General features: G+C 45.3%; 1 protein-coding gene across 4 annotated transcripts in view; it reads left to right on the top strand.

Moving 5' to 3' along the window:
- CERS6 (ceramide synthase 6) overlaps window positions 1-17,935 on the top strand; it is a 694,449-nt gene that overhangs the window by 556,792 nt on the left and 119,722 nt on the right. For all 4 annotated transcript variants that reach the window (XM_063933582.1, XM_063933580.1, XM_063933579.1 and 1 more), the window contains exon 7: window positions 9,114-9,242. In XM_063933582.1, the coding sequence (XP_063789652.1) occupies window positions 9,114-9,242 (129 nt within the window). The remainder of the gene's footprint in view (window positions 1-9,113; window positions 9,243-17,935) is intronic.

Here is a 17,935-nt window from a genome sequence, read left to right as displayed (position 1 = left end):
GGGATACAGGCTGGAATTCGAAGACTTGCCTCCTCGCCGATTTTTCAAATCGGCTCTGCCGGCTTCCCTGTCAGAGAGGGAGCTAGTGTTGGCAGCAATCCAAAAATTGTATATTCAACAGGTGATTGTCACAGTTCCTCATCTCTAGCAAGGAGAGGGATATTACTCAACCCTGTTTGTGGTCCCGAAACCGGATGGTTCGGTCAGACCCATTTTAAACCTGAAATCTCTGAACCTGTACTTGAAGAGGTTCAGGTTCAAAATGGAATCACTCAGGGCGGTCATCGCCAGCCTGGAGGGGGGGAATTGGATGGTGTCCCTGGACATAAGGGATGCTTACCTTCATGTTCCGATATTCCCCCCACATCAGGCGTTTCTGAGATTTGCAGTGCAGGACTGTCACTACCAATTTCAGACGTTGCCGTTTGGGCTTTCCAGGGCCCGAGAATTTTCACCAAGGTAATGGCGGAAATGATGGTGCTCCTGCGCAGGCAGGGGGTCACAATTATCCCATACTTGGACGATCTCCTCATAAAGGCGAGATCTCGGGAGAGGTTGCTGGACAGCGTGTCTCTGTCCATGAAGATGTTGCAGATACACGGCTGGATTCTCAATATACCGAAGTCCTAGCTAGTCCCTACAACGCGTCTGACCTTTTTGGGGCTGATTCTAGACACAGACCAGAAAAAGGTTTTTCTTCCGATCGAAAAGGTTCAGGAACTCATAGCCATGGTCAGGAACCTATTAAAACCAAAAAAGGTTTCAGTGCATCATTGCACGCGGGTCCTGGGGAAGATGGTGGCTTCCTACGAGGCCATCCCTTTCGGCAGGTTCCATGCGAGGACTTTTCAATGGGTCCTCTTGGACAAGTGGTCCGGGTCCCATTTACAAATGCATCAAAGGATCACCCTGTCTCCCAGGACCAGGGTATCTCTCCTGTGGTGGCTGAACAGTGCTCACCTACTAGAAGGTCGCAGGTTCGGCATTCAGGACTGGGTCCTGGTGACCACGGACGCAAGCCTCCGAGGCTGGGTAGCAGTGACACTTGGAAGAAATTTCCAAGGTCTCTGGTCAAGCCTAGAGTCTTGTCTCCACATCAACGTCCTGGAGTTGAGGGCCATATACAACGCCCTGCATCAAGCGGAGGAATTGCTTCGGAGAAAACCGGTTCTGATTCAGTCAGACAATGTCACGGCAGTGGCTCATATAAACCGCCTAGGCGGAACAAGGAGCAGAATGGCCATGGCAGAAGCGACCAGGATTCTACACTGGGCGGAAGGCCATGTAAGCACGCTGTCAGCGGTGTTCCAAACACGTATCGTCCTTACTGTAAAAAAGCCTTTACGCCGTATTGTGCGGAATCTCCTCTCCTCTAACCTGAGCGAGTGTCCACGAGTTCTCTGTGTTGATCTAACCAAAAACAGGTCCTGCGCAAGATCTGTATATTGTCCCCTTATATATTTGTAAATATTGATCATGTCCCCTCTTAATTTCCTCTTTTCCAGTGTAAACATGCCTAGTCTTGCAAGCCTTTCCTCGTATTCCAGCGTCTCCATACCCTTAATTAGTTTGGTCACCCGCCTTTGAACCTTTTCTAGCTCCAGGATATCCTTTTTGTAGTAAGGTGCCCAGAATTGTACACAGTATTCAAGGTGTGGCCTCACAAGTGATTTATATAACGGGAGTATAATACTCTCGTCCCTAGCATCAATTCCCCGTTTTATGCATGCTAATATCTTAGTAGCAGAGTAGCAGTATGAGATGAATCATTCAGGTTAACCTGTGGAGGGCAGTAAAGATTTTCATAAAAATCTCTCATAACATCTACAATTTGGGCATCAGTGTCTGTCAGTAGCCCATTTTGCGTTAAAAGATGGTGCACCGTAATTTGCTGCCTAGGGTCCTGCAGAAGATTAGTGAGCAATTTTCCTGTCTTGTTTCCAAATTTGTAAAACTTGGAATTGACGTTAAACAGATATTTATCTACATTTAGCTGGAGAAATTCATTATAAAGCAATTTGGCCTTCTGAAAATTAATATTAGTTTCAGTCGAGGGTGACAATTTATACATTTGAAAGGTGTCCGACAGCTGACTCTGTAAATCAAGGTAAGTATGCTTTTGTTGCTTCTTGGTATATGAAATAAACAACATCAATTCACCTCTAAGGACTGCCTTTGCAGCCTGCCAATAAATTGGATGGTTAGAAACAGCAACAGCTGCATTCAAGGAGCTATAAGCATTCCACACCGACAAAAGTTTATCACGCAAAGCTGTTAACTGGGATAAATGCAAGGGAAATTTCCACTGGGGTCTAACATTACTAGATCTTCTAAAATCTAAAACAATACATATCAGTCCATGGTCAGATAACACCGGAGGCTCAATGGAGGCTGAAACAGTGGTAGGGAAAAAAGGCTCTGGAATGAGAATATAATCTATTCTAGACCACGTATTATGTGTTAAAGATAAGCAGGTAAACTCCTTTTCAGTAGGATTGAGAGCCCACCATATATCTACCAAATGAAAGGATTTTGCAAGGTAAGACACACCTAGTTTTGGTAAAGGGACCATATTTTTTGGTGCAGGGGATCTGTCCATGAACTGAGATGTTATTAAGTTAAGATCTCCACATACGATTAAGGAAGAGGAATCATACATATTTCGTCATCAATTCAATGAAAAAAGACTTCTTATACTGAGTAGGTGCATATATGTTACATATAGTGAATATACGACTCACAACAGTTATACCCACAATCACGTATCTACAGTGGCAATCTGTGTTATGAACCACAGGCAGTGGTTCATTCCTGTTTGCATTCTGTTTATTAATTTCATGTATTGTAGTTCTGTTTGCATGCCATGATTTCCATTGTATTTGTTTAGAAGACTCTTGTTGGCCGCCGGTGGTGAGTCGGTGTAATTGCAGCCTGTTTCTATGTGTTTAGCCTCACCTGTCTGATAGTTGATCATTATGTGGTGAGTCTCTGTACTGCAATCTGGCTCTTGTCTGTGTTACTCTCACCTGCAGCTGTTTTGGTCATTATCTTGTGCCTGGCTTCCAGCCATCCTGATTGGGGCGTGTTCCCTTATTACCCATCTAGCTCTGCAGTTCTGAGCTGGTGATAGACGTTCTGTTAGGATACCTGTATGTTCCTGTTGAGTTTTTATCCAGTGTCCGGAGTATTCCAGATTGCAGCCAGTCTGTTCCCGAGTCCTGTGTCATGGTTTCTGGAGCTTGGTCCTGGGAATCTGTTCCAGCCTTCTGGTCCAGTGATCCTGAACCTTCAGCCTTGGGGTCCTGTTCCTTCAGTGTGCACCTTTACCGGTGTTTTGTGCGTAGCAGCTTTGCCGCACTGTTTGGCTGAAGTTTTATATTCTTTGTGTTTGCTTTAGTTTACTTTGACCTTTTTCTGCGGAGGTTTCCGCTTTACGCTGTCCTCGGCGAGATACGACAGGTGTCGTGTTTGGCGTCAGGACAGCGTCGCCTTTGTTACTGTTTATCTTGGCGGCCGTGCTGCACATGCTTTTGTTACTGTTGGTTTTGGCGGCCGCGCCGCACATACCTTAGTGATAGTTTTCAGTAGCTTTCCCCTACCTCCTGTGTTTCCATTTAGTTAGAGGTTCCCCTTGTTCTCGCCACGTCTCAGTTTACGCCTTGTCTCAAACTAAGACTGGGGGGCATCGGAGTTGGGCAGACCTAATCCGCCCTTCAAACGCGGCTGCCGTGGGCCCCAGCAAACATAGTCTCGCAGGCATAGACTGACCACGTAGGCGAGACAACGGAGTCAGGGTTCTGTAGGGGTTGCTGCTGAACTCCTGTTCCTACTGCAGCATCACGTTCCTGTACTTGGGGCTCATCCACCCAGTTTCAGGAGTACCAAGTACAGTGAACGTAACAATCTGTATACGTTGAAGACACCTGAACATTTAAAGATTTTTTCGCCAATATTGCTACTCCACAAGATTTGGTATTCAAAGAAGCAGAACCTAATAGACACCAATGCATCATTTGTAATTTTTGTACCTCATTTTGCATTAGGTTGCGTCTCTTGTAGACAAATGATGTCCACATCCTGTTTATTAAGATACGTTAATAACTTCCTACGTTTAGCCGGCGTATGGATACCCCTAACATTGAGGGAACCTATTTTAGGAGACATTGGAATAGCATAGAGAGTGATACATAGATGCGGACTGCAAAACACCTAGAACAGGAAACGGGGGGGGGGGGGGGAACATGAGGGAGGGAATGGACGAGGACACACATACAAACATAGAATGAGCGGAAAAACCATAGTTAAACAAGAACTCCCAGTTATAGTCTAGTATCTGCACCACCTTGAGTGCAAACACCAGGCAGAATGTAAAAACCCACATAACAATAGCAGATCGGCAAGGTTCCAACACCCCACCCCGACCCACTATAATAAGAACAGTAATATCGTTATCAAAACTCACGACTACTTATATTCCGATAGTCATAAAAAGTATCAGTTTAAACACCAAGTACGGAACAAAAAACAACTCTGAATTTGTTAGCAATAATACCCTAATGCAGCAACTTAGTAAAGCAGCCACCCTTAACTAATAAACAAGATAGGCTGAGGCATGAGAAACGGCAAACAAGAAAAAAACGGTAGTGAAAACAGCAAACCAGAGTCGGATTAAGGCTCCGGGAGGCCTGGGGTACTAAAGAGCAGGGGGGCCCCCATGGACTAAAAAAATAATAATAATAATATATATATATATATATATATATATATATACTTGCAAAACTCCCGGCACTCGTCTGGAACTGAGTATAATGCTGCGGTGCCTTCCCAGGGGAACAAATCCTCCATAGAGTATGTAGAATGAAGGCGGCACTCAGACAGGCTATGTTAGTGAAGAAAAGTCAGCTTTATTGGGGTCGAATAAAGCTGACTTTTCTTCACTAACATAGCCTGTCTGAGTGCCGCCTTCATTCTACATACTATATATATATATATATATCGCTAAGAATCCCTCCTCCTTCAGTTCAGCGTGCGGCGCTCCAATGACTGAGCCGCAGGCTTGCTGAGCCGGACAGCAATTGGACAGCTGAGCCGTCGCTCAGCTGCCCTGACTACACCTGTTAGAGCACTCTTCTTAGAGCTGTAGTCAGCGCAGCTGAGCGACGGCTCAGTTGTCCAATTGCTGTCCGGCTCAGCAAGCATGCGGCTCCGTCATTGGTGTGCCACACGCTGAACTGAAGGAGGAGGAGGGACAGGGCAGCGGGGAGCCGGGGCTCGTGAGCGCAGCACCGCAGATCGGATTGAAGAAAGATCCGATCTGTGGTGTGGCAGGGGGCCCTTTTGGAAAGGGGGGCCCGGGGTACGTATCCCCGGGACCCCCCCGTCCTTAATCCGGCACTGCAGCAAACCACTTCTTTATATGTCACATCTATGAGGGAATGGGGACAGCGATCATCCCAAAGAAGAGTCTGTAATGTCCTCAGAGCCACATCCATCAATCTCTTCTTTCATATAGGCTTCAGCATCAGCAGCAGTAGTAATGTCATGAAATCCAGAATCAGTAAAAATTCTAAGTCTTGCGGGAAACATCATATAGAATTCGCGTTTTGCTTGGACCAATGTGATGCACACTGTTGAAAAAGAACATCTAGCCCTTGAAAGTTCAACCGAAAAATCTTGGAATATGCGTAGGGAACAGCCGTCCCACTGAAGATTAATTTTCCTAGAAGCAGACCAAATGGCTTGTTTATGTAAAAAGTTCAAGGTTTTAAATATCACCACTCTTGGTCTCTGTGGTGATTGTGGTTTCAGGTTACCAATTATATGGACTCTTTCTATCACCACGTCTGCAAAAGCTGATTCAATATGGAGCAGTTTGGGGAGCGTGTTATATACAAAATGATCCAGCTGTTGTCCCTTTATGGTCTCTGACAACCCAGTAAGCCTTAAGTTATTTCTCCTTGTTCTATTTTCAATATTGTCCAGTTTCTCAGATAAACGCCTGTTATCAAGTTCTAATGTGTGTACTGATTTCTGTAGAGCATGTATATTGTCTATTATATGTGCCTCCGCCACTGTCACCCTATTAGAGAGGTGACTCATCTGTGCAGTGATGTCTGTGACTGCTTTCTGAAGCAATGGTGACATAGTAGATTGTATTGCTGAAACTAAGTCCTCATAAGATAGTGAGGAGATATCTGTACAAGCGTTATCCCTGGGGGGGGGGGAACCATCAGGGTCTGAGATCGGTTTCTTTGCCGCTGGCGTCCCCTGGGTGTTGTCCGAGCCCGGCGCCATGTTGTGGTCTCCTCGGCGCTTCTCCTGGCGCTGCTGCTGCGGGGCAGGGGGCTGCTTAATTGAAGTTTGTACCGCTACAAACTTGTCCATCACCGCGTCCGGGCGGCGGGGGGATCGGGAGTGGTGAGTACGTGAGGCTGAAAGGGTGAAAAGACGTGTGGGTCAGCGTGGGGAACGGAGCCGCAGGGAGAAGCTGCTCACTCTCCCATGCCGTAACTGGAAGTCTACTAAAACTTGTTAAGTGGAAGGAAGAATAGGGGGAAGGGAGAGAGAAGAATAGATTGAGGTGGGAAGTATAGGGAGAAGGCATAGAGATGAGTAGGCAGAAATGGAAAGATTTGGGGAGAGAGAATGAGAGAGAGAGGGAGAGGGAAAGAAAAAGAGAATGAATAGGGGGAAATGGGAGGAAAGGGAGAAGAATAGTGGCAATGACAGGAGTAGAAGGAGATTCTAGGAATAGGGTAAAGAATTATGGGAAGGTGAAGGAAAAGGTGAGGAAGTAAACCCCTGCACAGTAGCTAGTGACCTGGTGAATGGTAGGTTCAAAATACTTGTATATGTATAGGTTTTCAGCAATGTATGCATGCTTACACCTTCCCCACAGTAGGTGCAAGAGATCTGTCTGAAACAACAGTCCCTTTATCAGACACATGACTTGGAATAGGAAGCATACATGCTCATGGCGCTCTTAAGATTGTCTTTTGCATTTATACAAATTGTTTCCACGGGAGGCAGTCAATTTACCGACAATCAAAATCCCAACGGTCAAAATCCCGACAAGGTCAAAATCCCGACATGGTCAAAATCCCGACATTTAAAATACAGACAAGGTCAAAATACCGACATTTATAATGTCGACAGGTTAAAAAGTCGACGTGTTTTTCATGATTTTTTAATTGAAACTGACTTGTTCATACTTTATCATCCCAGTGGACCGGGAGGGGGGATATAATAGTGTGCCGAGTGCAGCGAGGCACCGTGCCCGAAGCATGGCAAACGCAGCGAGCCATGCAAGGGGAGGCAGTACACTTATATTGTGTCCATGTCGACCTACATACAAAAACAATGAAAAACTTGTGTCGGCTTTTTGACCTGTCAACATTTTAGATGTCGGTATTTTACCTTTTCAGTATTTTAAATGTCGGTATTTAGTCCATGTCGGGATTTTGATCTTGTCAGGATTTTGACCGTTGGTCAATTGCTGTCGGGATTTTGACCGTCGGCAAATTGCTGTCGGGATTTTGACCGTCAGGATTTTGATTGTAGGTATTTCATACTGATCCCGTTTCCACTCAACAATGCTCATTTCACAGAGGACACAAATGGCTGAGATCCTACTTAGAATCGCACAAATATACTCAGAACTACGTGTATTTCTCTCCTGCATATGTACTGTTTTCTAAAACCTGATGGTTGTGGCCACTTATGGAGTTGCATTGGAGAATAAAGTCCATACTATATGCTATAAAAACTTTTTAATAATTTATTTTGAGTAGTTGCCTCAGTGAGTGAGAGGCTCTGGAATACATTTATGGAACCAAGGGGGCGATGTACAATTTGGGAAACACTGCTCTAATCTTTATTTGTTTTTCATTGGGTTACAACCAAGGTTGAAATGGCCCTCAGGGGTACAGGGGAAACTGCATAAGGGCCCACCCCATCCACTAGGGATCAGGTTCTTGACTGTGCACTCGAATTATACATTACACACATGATTTTAGGTTGGGGTTAAGATATACAGTAATTTAATTTTGGCTCCCCTAAATTGCTAAATGTTGCCCCCTCAGGGGCAGCTGGTGTTACCCGCCACACCATCTACCTGACAGAGATAGATATATTTACTGTATATCTATATTTCTATAGATATCTCTTCCTATCTATCTATCTGGGGGAAGGGGGGTGCTGCGAGGGGGTTGTGGGCAAATGGGGAGCTGAGGGGAAAAGGGAAGAGGAGAGGTTCATATGAAGTGGGAGGTGAGAGAGGTGCAGGGCTGGTCCTTATCCCAGAGGAGGGGTCAGCCCATAGTAAATTGCCACACACAGTAGGGGCAGTGCAGGAGAAGGCCCTGGAAGCAGGCGAAGAAAGGTTGTTGGGAGGGAGGAGGTGGAACAGCCGAAAAGGGGGAATATCTCCATCCTGACACTGCCTTAGGTAAGCCTGGTTGGCTGCCTGCACTGCGCCCCACAACCCAGTACATTGGTTGGCACCTCTTAAATACATTTTTTCTCTTTTTTGAGGGGGGGGGGGGGGGGTTTGAGCGACCCCTTGCAACCTCCCCCCCATCCGTCCATCCGTTCTGACATCTATTATACTGCACAGCACTATATTATGTTGTCTGCACTGCGCTGCTGCTGTTAATCTGGTACATTATCATGCATGCACTATCCGTATTTACTGTATATTTATAGAGAGTTCCAGACCATGCACTGTCTAATGGTTACCCAAACCTCTGTGTTAGCTGGTCACACCCCTAAGCATGGGCCCCTGTCTCTACATTCCCCTGGTGTGCCCTTTATTCCCCTTTCCAGCACTGGTTACATCTGTGATAGTGAAAACTATGCTCATGGTTCAGGAGCCTGAAGAATTATGGAAGTACACCGGCCACCCTAATAGTTGTCAATGCAGTTGATTAGACAAGCCACAGTAGCCATCCAATCAGCTGCACTGACAGTGAGTGGAGCCTGTTCACTTTATTTTTTAAGTCCTGGGCTACTCATTTTATTTATATACTGTCTGGTAATCCATAAATCTGTATAGAATTGTTTGTATATATTATGACCTCTTTGTATATGTAAACATACTTTTTGTTCTCTTCTAGGACTTCTGCATCATGTTTCTTCATCATCTTGCAACAGTATCTCTCATTACATTCTCATATGTAAACAACATGGTACGAGTAGGTACCTTGGTGATGTGCCTTCATGACGTGGCGGATGTTCTGCTAGAGGTGAGGCTCAACATTTCCAGGGGGATGAGCGTGGGGATTAGCTGAAGTTCTAGGCTTAGCTAGATATTTTTAATTAGGACAATTGTGTAGTATTACATTTCCCAATCTGTACCTGCTGTCCTTTGTTTTCTTTTGTCTGCAAAATTCTCCAAAATAAGCACAGGAAGCAATTTAATCTAAATATGTTAATGTAGGTGAATAGGGAGTCCAAATTTTATAGCATAAATAAATAGTATGAAGAACTGTCTTAAAATCTGGGAGCTATAGAAGCACCATGTGTGTTATAGGGAGGGGTTTTATTTTTCAATTTATAAGGTGGTTTCTACGTAATAATTTTTTGCGAGAAAATTTTGTTTAGATTTAAGTGTTCTCACCTAAGGAACCCTTTGGAATTAAAAGATTATCTTTGAGGAGCACATATATGGGAAGTTCTGACTGGCTTGAAGAGAGCATCGAGCAACCAAATCTATCCCCAGTTTGGTTAAGTGCACCGACCATCTCAAGACTGATGCCACCATTTACGTTTAATTATATTAAGTACATTTTAACCCAATTCCCCTTTAATGTTCTCCCCTTCTGCATCCACACACCGCTGCATTCTTATTTTCCATTTTTCAAAACCGTGCCGTAGCTCATTATCTGTCAGCTGTCTCAACTGCTCTGTCGTTTTCTTCTTTACCTCAGTAATTGATATAAAATGGGTTCCCTTCAGTACAGATTAGACTTTAGGGAAAAGAAAGAAGTCACATTGTGCTAGGTCTGGCGAGTATGGAGGATGTTCTAGCACTGCAATCTGTTTCTTTGCCAAAAACTTCTCCACAGAGAGAGCTGTGTGGACTGGTGCGTTGTCCTAATGAAAGATGAAACCATATTTCCACAACCCTAGTCTCTTTCTTCTGATTTTTTCCTGCAAAGTTTCTAGAACATTTTTGTAGGAATGTTGATTCACTGTTGCGCCATCTGGTTCCCAGTCTTCCAAAGTAATACCCTTGATTGCTTTGATGTGCTTTCTTGGTGATGATGGTATTTTCCAGTGCATGGACTGGCATTTTGGCTCTACTGTTTCATCACAGGTAATAACTTTTTCTAAAAAAAAAAATGCAAATCCAATTGAATTTGTTCCAAAATGTCTGTACAAATTTGCTTTAAATTTTCTTATCAATGAGAAGCATTGGAACCATCTTAGCACAAACTTTTGTCATGTTTAGATCTTGGTGCAAAACTTGCCTAACAGTTTCTTTGTCGATGTTTATAATTTCTGCTGTCATTCGGATGCTGAGTCGATTGTCAGTTCAAATAATTTTCTAAATGTTTTCCACACTTTCGTTTTTTTGATGTGCAAGGCCTTTCGGGACGTTCATCATCTTCGACATCCTCACAACCGTCACAAAATCTTTTGTGCCGCTCAAACACACGTGCACAATCTGCCCAATAAGCCTCGGTTAGCATACGAAAAGATTCGGTGGGCGTTTTGTTCAAATTTATCTACAAAGTTTAAGTTAATGCAGTGCTTTACTTTTAAACAAAGCATTTTTAAAACGCACAAGGAAAGCACAACTTCTTTGAATGCTGTGTGACAGCAAACTATCTGTGCGAGAGGGGTGATACTTGCAAAACCATTTTGGGATAGTCCAAGGTCAATCCATCCCCTTTTAACTCAATCAGTATGGGTTATTTTTTACAAGTACAGTCTCAATATTTAATAGCCACACCTCATAGATAAAACAAATTGAAGTAACAAAACTACATTGTTAGTGTACACAGATGTGTAGGGCTTATGGCACTTGTATATCTGTGTGCGACTGGTTCTGAATCTGTGTAAAAAGGGCATCAATATCATCAGCCTTGGGTTTTACTCATGCCACATTCCATTGTGCTTCATCTGTGACTATGGGGGTCATTCCGAGTCGATCGCTCGCTAGCTAGTTTTAGCAGCCGTGCAAACGCTATGCCGCCGCCCATTGGGAAGTGTATTTTAGCTTAGCAGAAGTGCAAACGCATGTGCAGCTGAGCTCTGCAAAAACTGTTTGTGCAGTTTCTGAGTAGCTCTGAACCTACTCAGCGCTTGTGATCACTTCAGCCTATTCGTGTCCAGATTTGACGACATACACCCAGCGAACGCCCAGCCACGCCTGCGTTTTTGCAAGCACTCCCTGAAAACGGTCAGTTGACACCCAGAAACGCCCCCTTCCTGTCAATCTTCTTGCGGCTGTCAGTGCGACTGAAAACTTCGCTAGAATCTGTGCAAAACAACAAATGCCTTTGTACCCGTACGTCGCGCGTGTGCATTGCGGTGCATACGCATGCGTAGAAATGCCGATTTTTAGCCTGATCGCTGTGCTACGAACAACGGCAGCTAGCGATCAACTCGGAATGACCCCCTATGTACTGTATGTGTGTAATACCAATTCCATTGCGATTGAAGTCATAGCCTAGTGTTTCTGGTATACTGTAGATGAATTTTCGCTGCATCACAACATGACTATGACACTAACTTTAAAGGCAAGTAAGTTACACTACTTGTCTCGCATCATTTCAGTCACGCTGTGCTTCTCACACTGTATGGCGTGAAGACATTCAGTCTGTGAGAACACATCTTTGTACTGCAGTTTGCTTAACACATTTGTGGTGTTTGGCATATTTATACAGTATACTTTTTAATTGCATTGTCAGCACATCTTATTGAAAATTATATTTTAGTTAGTTACCCAAGGGGAACCCACGATCCTTGATCTGGCCCTGCTACCTAGTGTGTTCTTACAATGACAGAACACATAACAGAGTGGGGTCACTCTCTGACTGCATTTTCCACTATCAGACAAATGGCAATGCCATCTTTGGTTAATGGTTAGTGTTTGACAAACCTCAATATTTCCCTGCAGAAACAAAAATGTGTATTGTTTTTCCAGTTACAGTTTGCAGTTCCCATCGTTAAATGTACTATATTTAAATTAGTCTCTGGGTTCATTTGTAAAACACAAATCAGTGGAACAGTTTCTTTCTGCTTTATGACGCCGTGCATCTAGTTTTGTTTAGTTGCACCTACGTTTAGGTGCACATACAAAATAACCATTGCAAGATGAAGTTGATTGCAACATACAGTACAGAGTAAGCCCCTTTTTGTTCCATAATATGGGTGTACTGTAACTGCAGGACATGGCTATGTTTAGTTGCTCCATTCAGAATGGGGGACAGCCACAGCTATGTTCCTATGGTACTTCTGTGCATGAATGTTAAGGCTACATTACATTGTGTGGAAGAAAATACTTTTGAACTCTAAGGGGGTGATTCAGTTGATGGTATGGTTTTCCAATTCAATTAGAGGACTGAAAATGGGACATGGTGATTATAGAAATCACTCCTGTCTTTTTTCTCGCACCTCCAAAGCTAGTCTTATTTTTCCTGAAATGTTTCTTTTTAGGAATAATCACCAGGACTTGCTCTCTCATGCTTGCGGAACCCCCCTTAGGACTAATTAAGCATTTGGAAGTTTCCATTTAGCTCATACTTGCCTACTCTCCCGGAAGAGCTGGGAGGCTTCCGAAAATCGGGTGACCCTTTCCGGCCCCCTGGAAGAGCAGGCAAGTCTCCCGATTTCTGGGGTCCCCCCTGCCCGGCCGCCCATTTAGTGAGTAAAGTGGGCGGTCCGGGCAGTCGATGGCGCAATTCTTGTTGAATCGCATCATCATAGCCACGCCCCCTGCAGTATAATGCCGGTAATAGCGGCATTACACTGCGGGGGCATGGCTTAAATGATGCGATCCGTCAGCCACACCCCCACCTCTGCCCTGCCCCATTCCGCCTCTGGCCCGCCCCCCACTGCTCATCACGTCACTGCCCCGCCCCCTGCTGAGCCGACCTGGTCATAAAGTGGGTAAGTATGATTTAGCTTAATTAGTCTATAATTACTCACCTTACCAAGCAGTGTCTTCTAGAGCGCCGGGATCCGGTCTTCTGCTGCAGCGGTGCATATATAGTGTTGTGTTAGTGTTTGTAAGTGTCTGTGAGTGTGTGTAAGTATGTGTGTGTACGTTTGTGTGTGTGAGACTCCCGGTGTGTGTGTGTGTGACACCCCCCTCCCTCCCCTGCGCATTGATATCTACCCTGGAGCTGGCTGCTGAGAGAACTACATCTCCTAATCTCCAAGCAGCCCATGCACCTCCCAGCAGTTCCGTAGCCTCCCAGCAACCCCCTCTCCTCCCAACAGCTCTCTCTCAGGTGGGAAGATGGAGGGAAGACCAATGGAGGGAAGACCATAATGCTTGGGTAGTCTCTGCATAAGGTGCAGAGACCACCCAAGCATTGGGCAGGTGAGTATCTTTTTTTTTTTTGTTCACGCGCCGCAGGTGGAGATTGTGGATACTTTTGCATCATCTAGTTATACAGTGCCTTGCTAAAGTATGTACCCCCTTGGCTTTTTACCTATTTTGTTACATTACAACTGTAAATTAAAACATTTTTTTTATCTGAATTGTATGTGATGGATATGCACAAAATTGGCTAAGTTGGTGAAGTGGAATGAGAAAAATGTATATAAATAAAAATTTGTTGAGAAGTACAAGTTAGGGTTGGGTTATAAAAAAAATATCCAAATCTGTGATGATCCCCCATCAAATCCATCATCTTCAAATGGAAAAAACATGGTACCACAACAAACCTGCCAAGAGAGGGCCGGCCACCAAAACTCACAGACCGGGCAAGGAGGGCATTAATCAGAGAGGCAGCACAGAGACCAAAGGTAACCCTGAACGATCTGCAGAGTTCCACAGCAGAGACTGGTGTATCTGCGCATGTGACTACAATAAGACGTACACTCCATAGAGCTTGGATTAATGGAAGAGTGGCCAGAAAAAAGTAATTGCTTAGTGTTAAAAATAAGAAAGTACGTTTTGAGTTGGCCAAAAGGCATGTGGACGACTCCCCAAATGTATGGAGGAAGGTGCTCTGATCAGATGAGACTAAAATTGAACTTTTCACCCACCAAGGAAAACGCTATGTCTGGCGCAAACCCAACACATCCCATCACCACAAGAACACCATTCTCACAGTGAAACATGGTGGTGGCAGCATCATGCTGTGGGGATGTTTTTCAGCAGCAGAGACTGGTAAACTGTTTCAACTCTTGGGAAATATGGATGGTGCTAAATACATGGATATTCTTGGGCAAAACCTGTTTCAGTCTGCCTGTGATTTGAGATTGGGACGGAGGTTCACCTTCCAGCAGGACAATGACCCAAAGCATACTGCTAAAGCAACACTTGAGTGGTTTAAGGGGAAACATTTAAATGTGTTGGAACTAGTGATGAGCGGGTTCGGTTCCTCAGAAACCGAACCCCCCCGAACTTCACCCGTTTTACACGGGTCAGAGGCATACTCGGATTCTCCCGTATGGCTCGGTTAATCCGAGCGCGCCCGAACGTCATCATCCCGCTGTCGGATTCTCGTGAGATTCGGATTCTATATAAGCAGCCGCGCGTCGCCGCCATTTTCACTCGTGCATTGGAAATGTTAGGGAGAGGACGTGGCTGGCGTCCTCTCCTTTTATTAATAATATTTGTGCTGCTTATTGCTTAATTGTGGGGACTGGGGAGCAGCTGTATTATATAGGAGGAGTACAGTGCAGAGTTTTGCTGACCAGTGACCACCAGTATAAGTTGTCTGCCTGAAAAACACTCCATATCTGTGCTCAGTGTGCTGCATATATCTGTGCTCACACTGCTTAATTGTGGGGACTGGGGAGCAGCTGTATTATATAGGAGGAGTACAGTGCAGAGTTTTGCTGACCAGTGACCACCAGTATACGTTGTCTGCCTGAAAAACACTCCATATCTGTGCTCAGTGTGCTGCATATATCTGTGCTCACACTGCTTAATTGTGGGGACTGGGGAGCAGCTGTATTATATAGGAGTACAGTGCAGAGTTTTGCTTACCAGTGACCACCAGTATACGTTGTCTGCCTGAAAAACACTCCATATCTGTGCTCAGTGTGCTGCATATATCTGTGCTCACACTGCTTAATTGTGGGGACTGGGGAGCAGCTGAATTATATAGGAGGAGTATAGTGCAGAGTTTTGCTGACCAGTGACCACCAGTATACGTTGTCTGCCTGAAAAACACTCCATATCTGTGCTCAGTGTGCTGCATATATCTGTGCTCACACTGCTTTATTGTGGGCACTGGGGACCACAAGTATATTATATAGGAGGAGTACAGTGCAGAGTTTTGCTGACAGTGACCACCAGTATATATAGCAGTACGGTACGGAAGGCCACTGCTCTACCTACCTCTGTGTCATCAAGTATACTATCCATCCATACCTGTGGTGCATTTCAGTTGTGCGCAGTATATATAGTAGTAGGCCATTGCTATTGATACTGGCATATAATTCCACACATTAAAAAATGGAGAACAAAAATGTGGAGGTTAAAATAGGGAAAGATCAAGATCCACTTCCACCTCGTGCTGAAGCTGCTGCCACTAGTCATGGCCGAGACAATGAAATGCCATCAACATCGTCTGCCAAGGCCGATGCCCAATGTCATAGTAGAGAGCATGTAAAATCCAAAAAACAAAAGTTCAGTAAAATGACCCAAAAATCAAAATTGAAAGCGTCTGATGAGAAGCGTAAACTTGCCAATATGCCATTTACGACACGGAGTGGCAAGGAACGGCTGAGGCCCTGGCCTATGTTCATGGCTAGTGGTTCAGATTCACATGAGGATGGAAGCACTCATCCTCTCGCTAGAAAAATGAAAAGACTTAAGCTGGCAAAAGCACAGCAAAGAACTGTGCGTTCTTCTAAATCACAAATCCCCAAGGAGAGTCCAATTGTGTCGGTTGCGATGCCTGACCTTCCCAACACTGGACGGGAAGAGCTTGCGCCTTCCACCATTTGCACGCCCCCTGCAAGTGCTGGAGGGAGCACCCGCCGTCCTGTTCCTGATAGTCAAATTGAAGATGTCACTGTTGAAGTACACCAGGATGAGGATATGGGTGTTGCTGGCGCTGGGGAGGAAATTAACAAGGAGGATTCTGATGGTGAGGTGGTTTGTTTAAGTCAGGCACCCGGGGAGACACCTGTTGTCCGTGGGACGAATATGGCCATTGACATGCCTGGTCAAAATACAAAAAAAATCACCTTCGGTGTGGAATTATTTCAACACAAATGCGGACAACAGGTGTCAAGCCGTGTGTTGCCTTTGTCAAGCTGTAATAAGTAGGGGTAAGGACGTTAGCCACCTAGGAACATCCTCCCTTATACGTCACCTGGACCGCATTCATCAGAAGTCAGTGACAAGTTCAAAAACTTTGGATGACAGCGGAAGCAGTCCACTGACCACTAAATCCCTTCCTCTTGTAACCAAGCTCCTGCAAACCACACCACCAAGTCCCACAGTGTCAATTTCCACCTTACACAGGAAAGCCAATAGTCCTGCAGGCCATGTCACTGGCAAGTCTGACGAGTCCTCTCCTGCCTGGGATTCCTCCGATGCATCCTTGAGTGTAACGCCTACTGCTGCTGGCGCTGCTGTTGTTGCTGCTGGGAGTCGATCGGCATCCCAGAGGGGAAGTCGGAAGACCACTTGTACTACTTCCAGTAAGCAATTGACTGTCCAACAGTCCTTTGTGAGGAAGATGAAATATCGCAGCAGTCATCCTGCTGCAAAGCGGATAACTCAGGTCTTGTCAGCCTGGGTGGTGAGAAACGTGGTTCCGGTATCCACCGTTAATTCAGAGGCAACTAGAGACTTGATTGAAGTACTGTGTCCCCGGTACCAAATACCATCTAGGTTCCATTTCTCTAGGCAGGCGATACCGAAAATGTACACAGACCTCAGAAAAAGAGTCACCATTGTCCTAAAAAATGCAGTTGTACCCAATGTCCACTTAACCACGGACATGTGGACAAGTGGAGCAGGGCAGACTCAGGATTATATGACTGTGACAGCCCACTGGGTAGATGTATTGCCTCCCGCAGCAAGAACAGCAGCGGCGGCACCAGTAGCAGCATCTCGCAAACGCCAACTCGTTCCTAGGCAGGCTACGCTTTGTATCACCGCTTTCCATAAGAGGCACACAGCTGACAACCTCTTACGGAAACTGAGGAACATCATCGCAGAATGGCTTACCCCAATTGGACTCTCCTGGGGATTTGTGACATCTGGGCAAATTCCAGCACGTCCCATGTTTTGCACATACATTGAGTTTGGTGGTGCAGAATTATTTAAAAAACGACAGGGGCGTGCAAGAGATGCTGTCGGTGGCCCGAAGAATTGCGGGCCACTTTCGGCATTCAGCCACCGCGTGCCGAAGACTGGAGCACCAGCAAACACTCCTGAACCTGCCCTGCCATCATCTGAAGCAAGAGGTGGTAACGAGGTGGAATTCAACCCTCTATATGCTTCAGAGGATGGAGGAGCAGCAAAAGGCCATTTAAGCCTATACATCTGCCTACGATATAGGCAAAGGAGGGGGAATGCACCTGACTCAAGCGCAGTGGAGAATGATTTCAACGTTGCGCGAGGTTCTGCAACCCTTTGAACTTGCCACACGTGAAGTCAGTTCAGACACTGCCAGCCTGAGTCAGGTCATTCCCCACATCAGGCTTTTGCAGAAGAAGCTGGAGACATTGAAGGAGCTAAAACAGAGCGATTCCACTAGGCATGTGGGACTTGTGGATGGAGCCCTTAATT

Source organism: Pseudophryne corroboree, chromosome 7 (assembly GCF_028390025.1).
Source record: "Pseudophryne corroboree isolate aPseCor3 chromosome 7, aPseCor3.hap2, whole genome shotgun sequence".
In the NCBI taxonomy this organism is placed as follows: Eukaryota; Metazoa; Chordata; class Amphibia; order Anura; family Myobatrachidae; genus Pseudophryne; species Pseudophryne corroboree.
The sequence above is the reverse complement of the archived record's forward strand: the minus strand, read 5'-3'. Positions and strand labels throughout refer to the sequence as shown.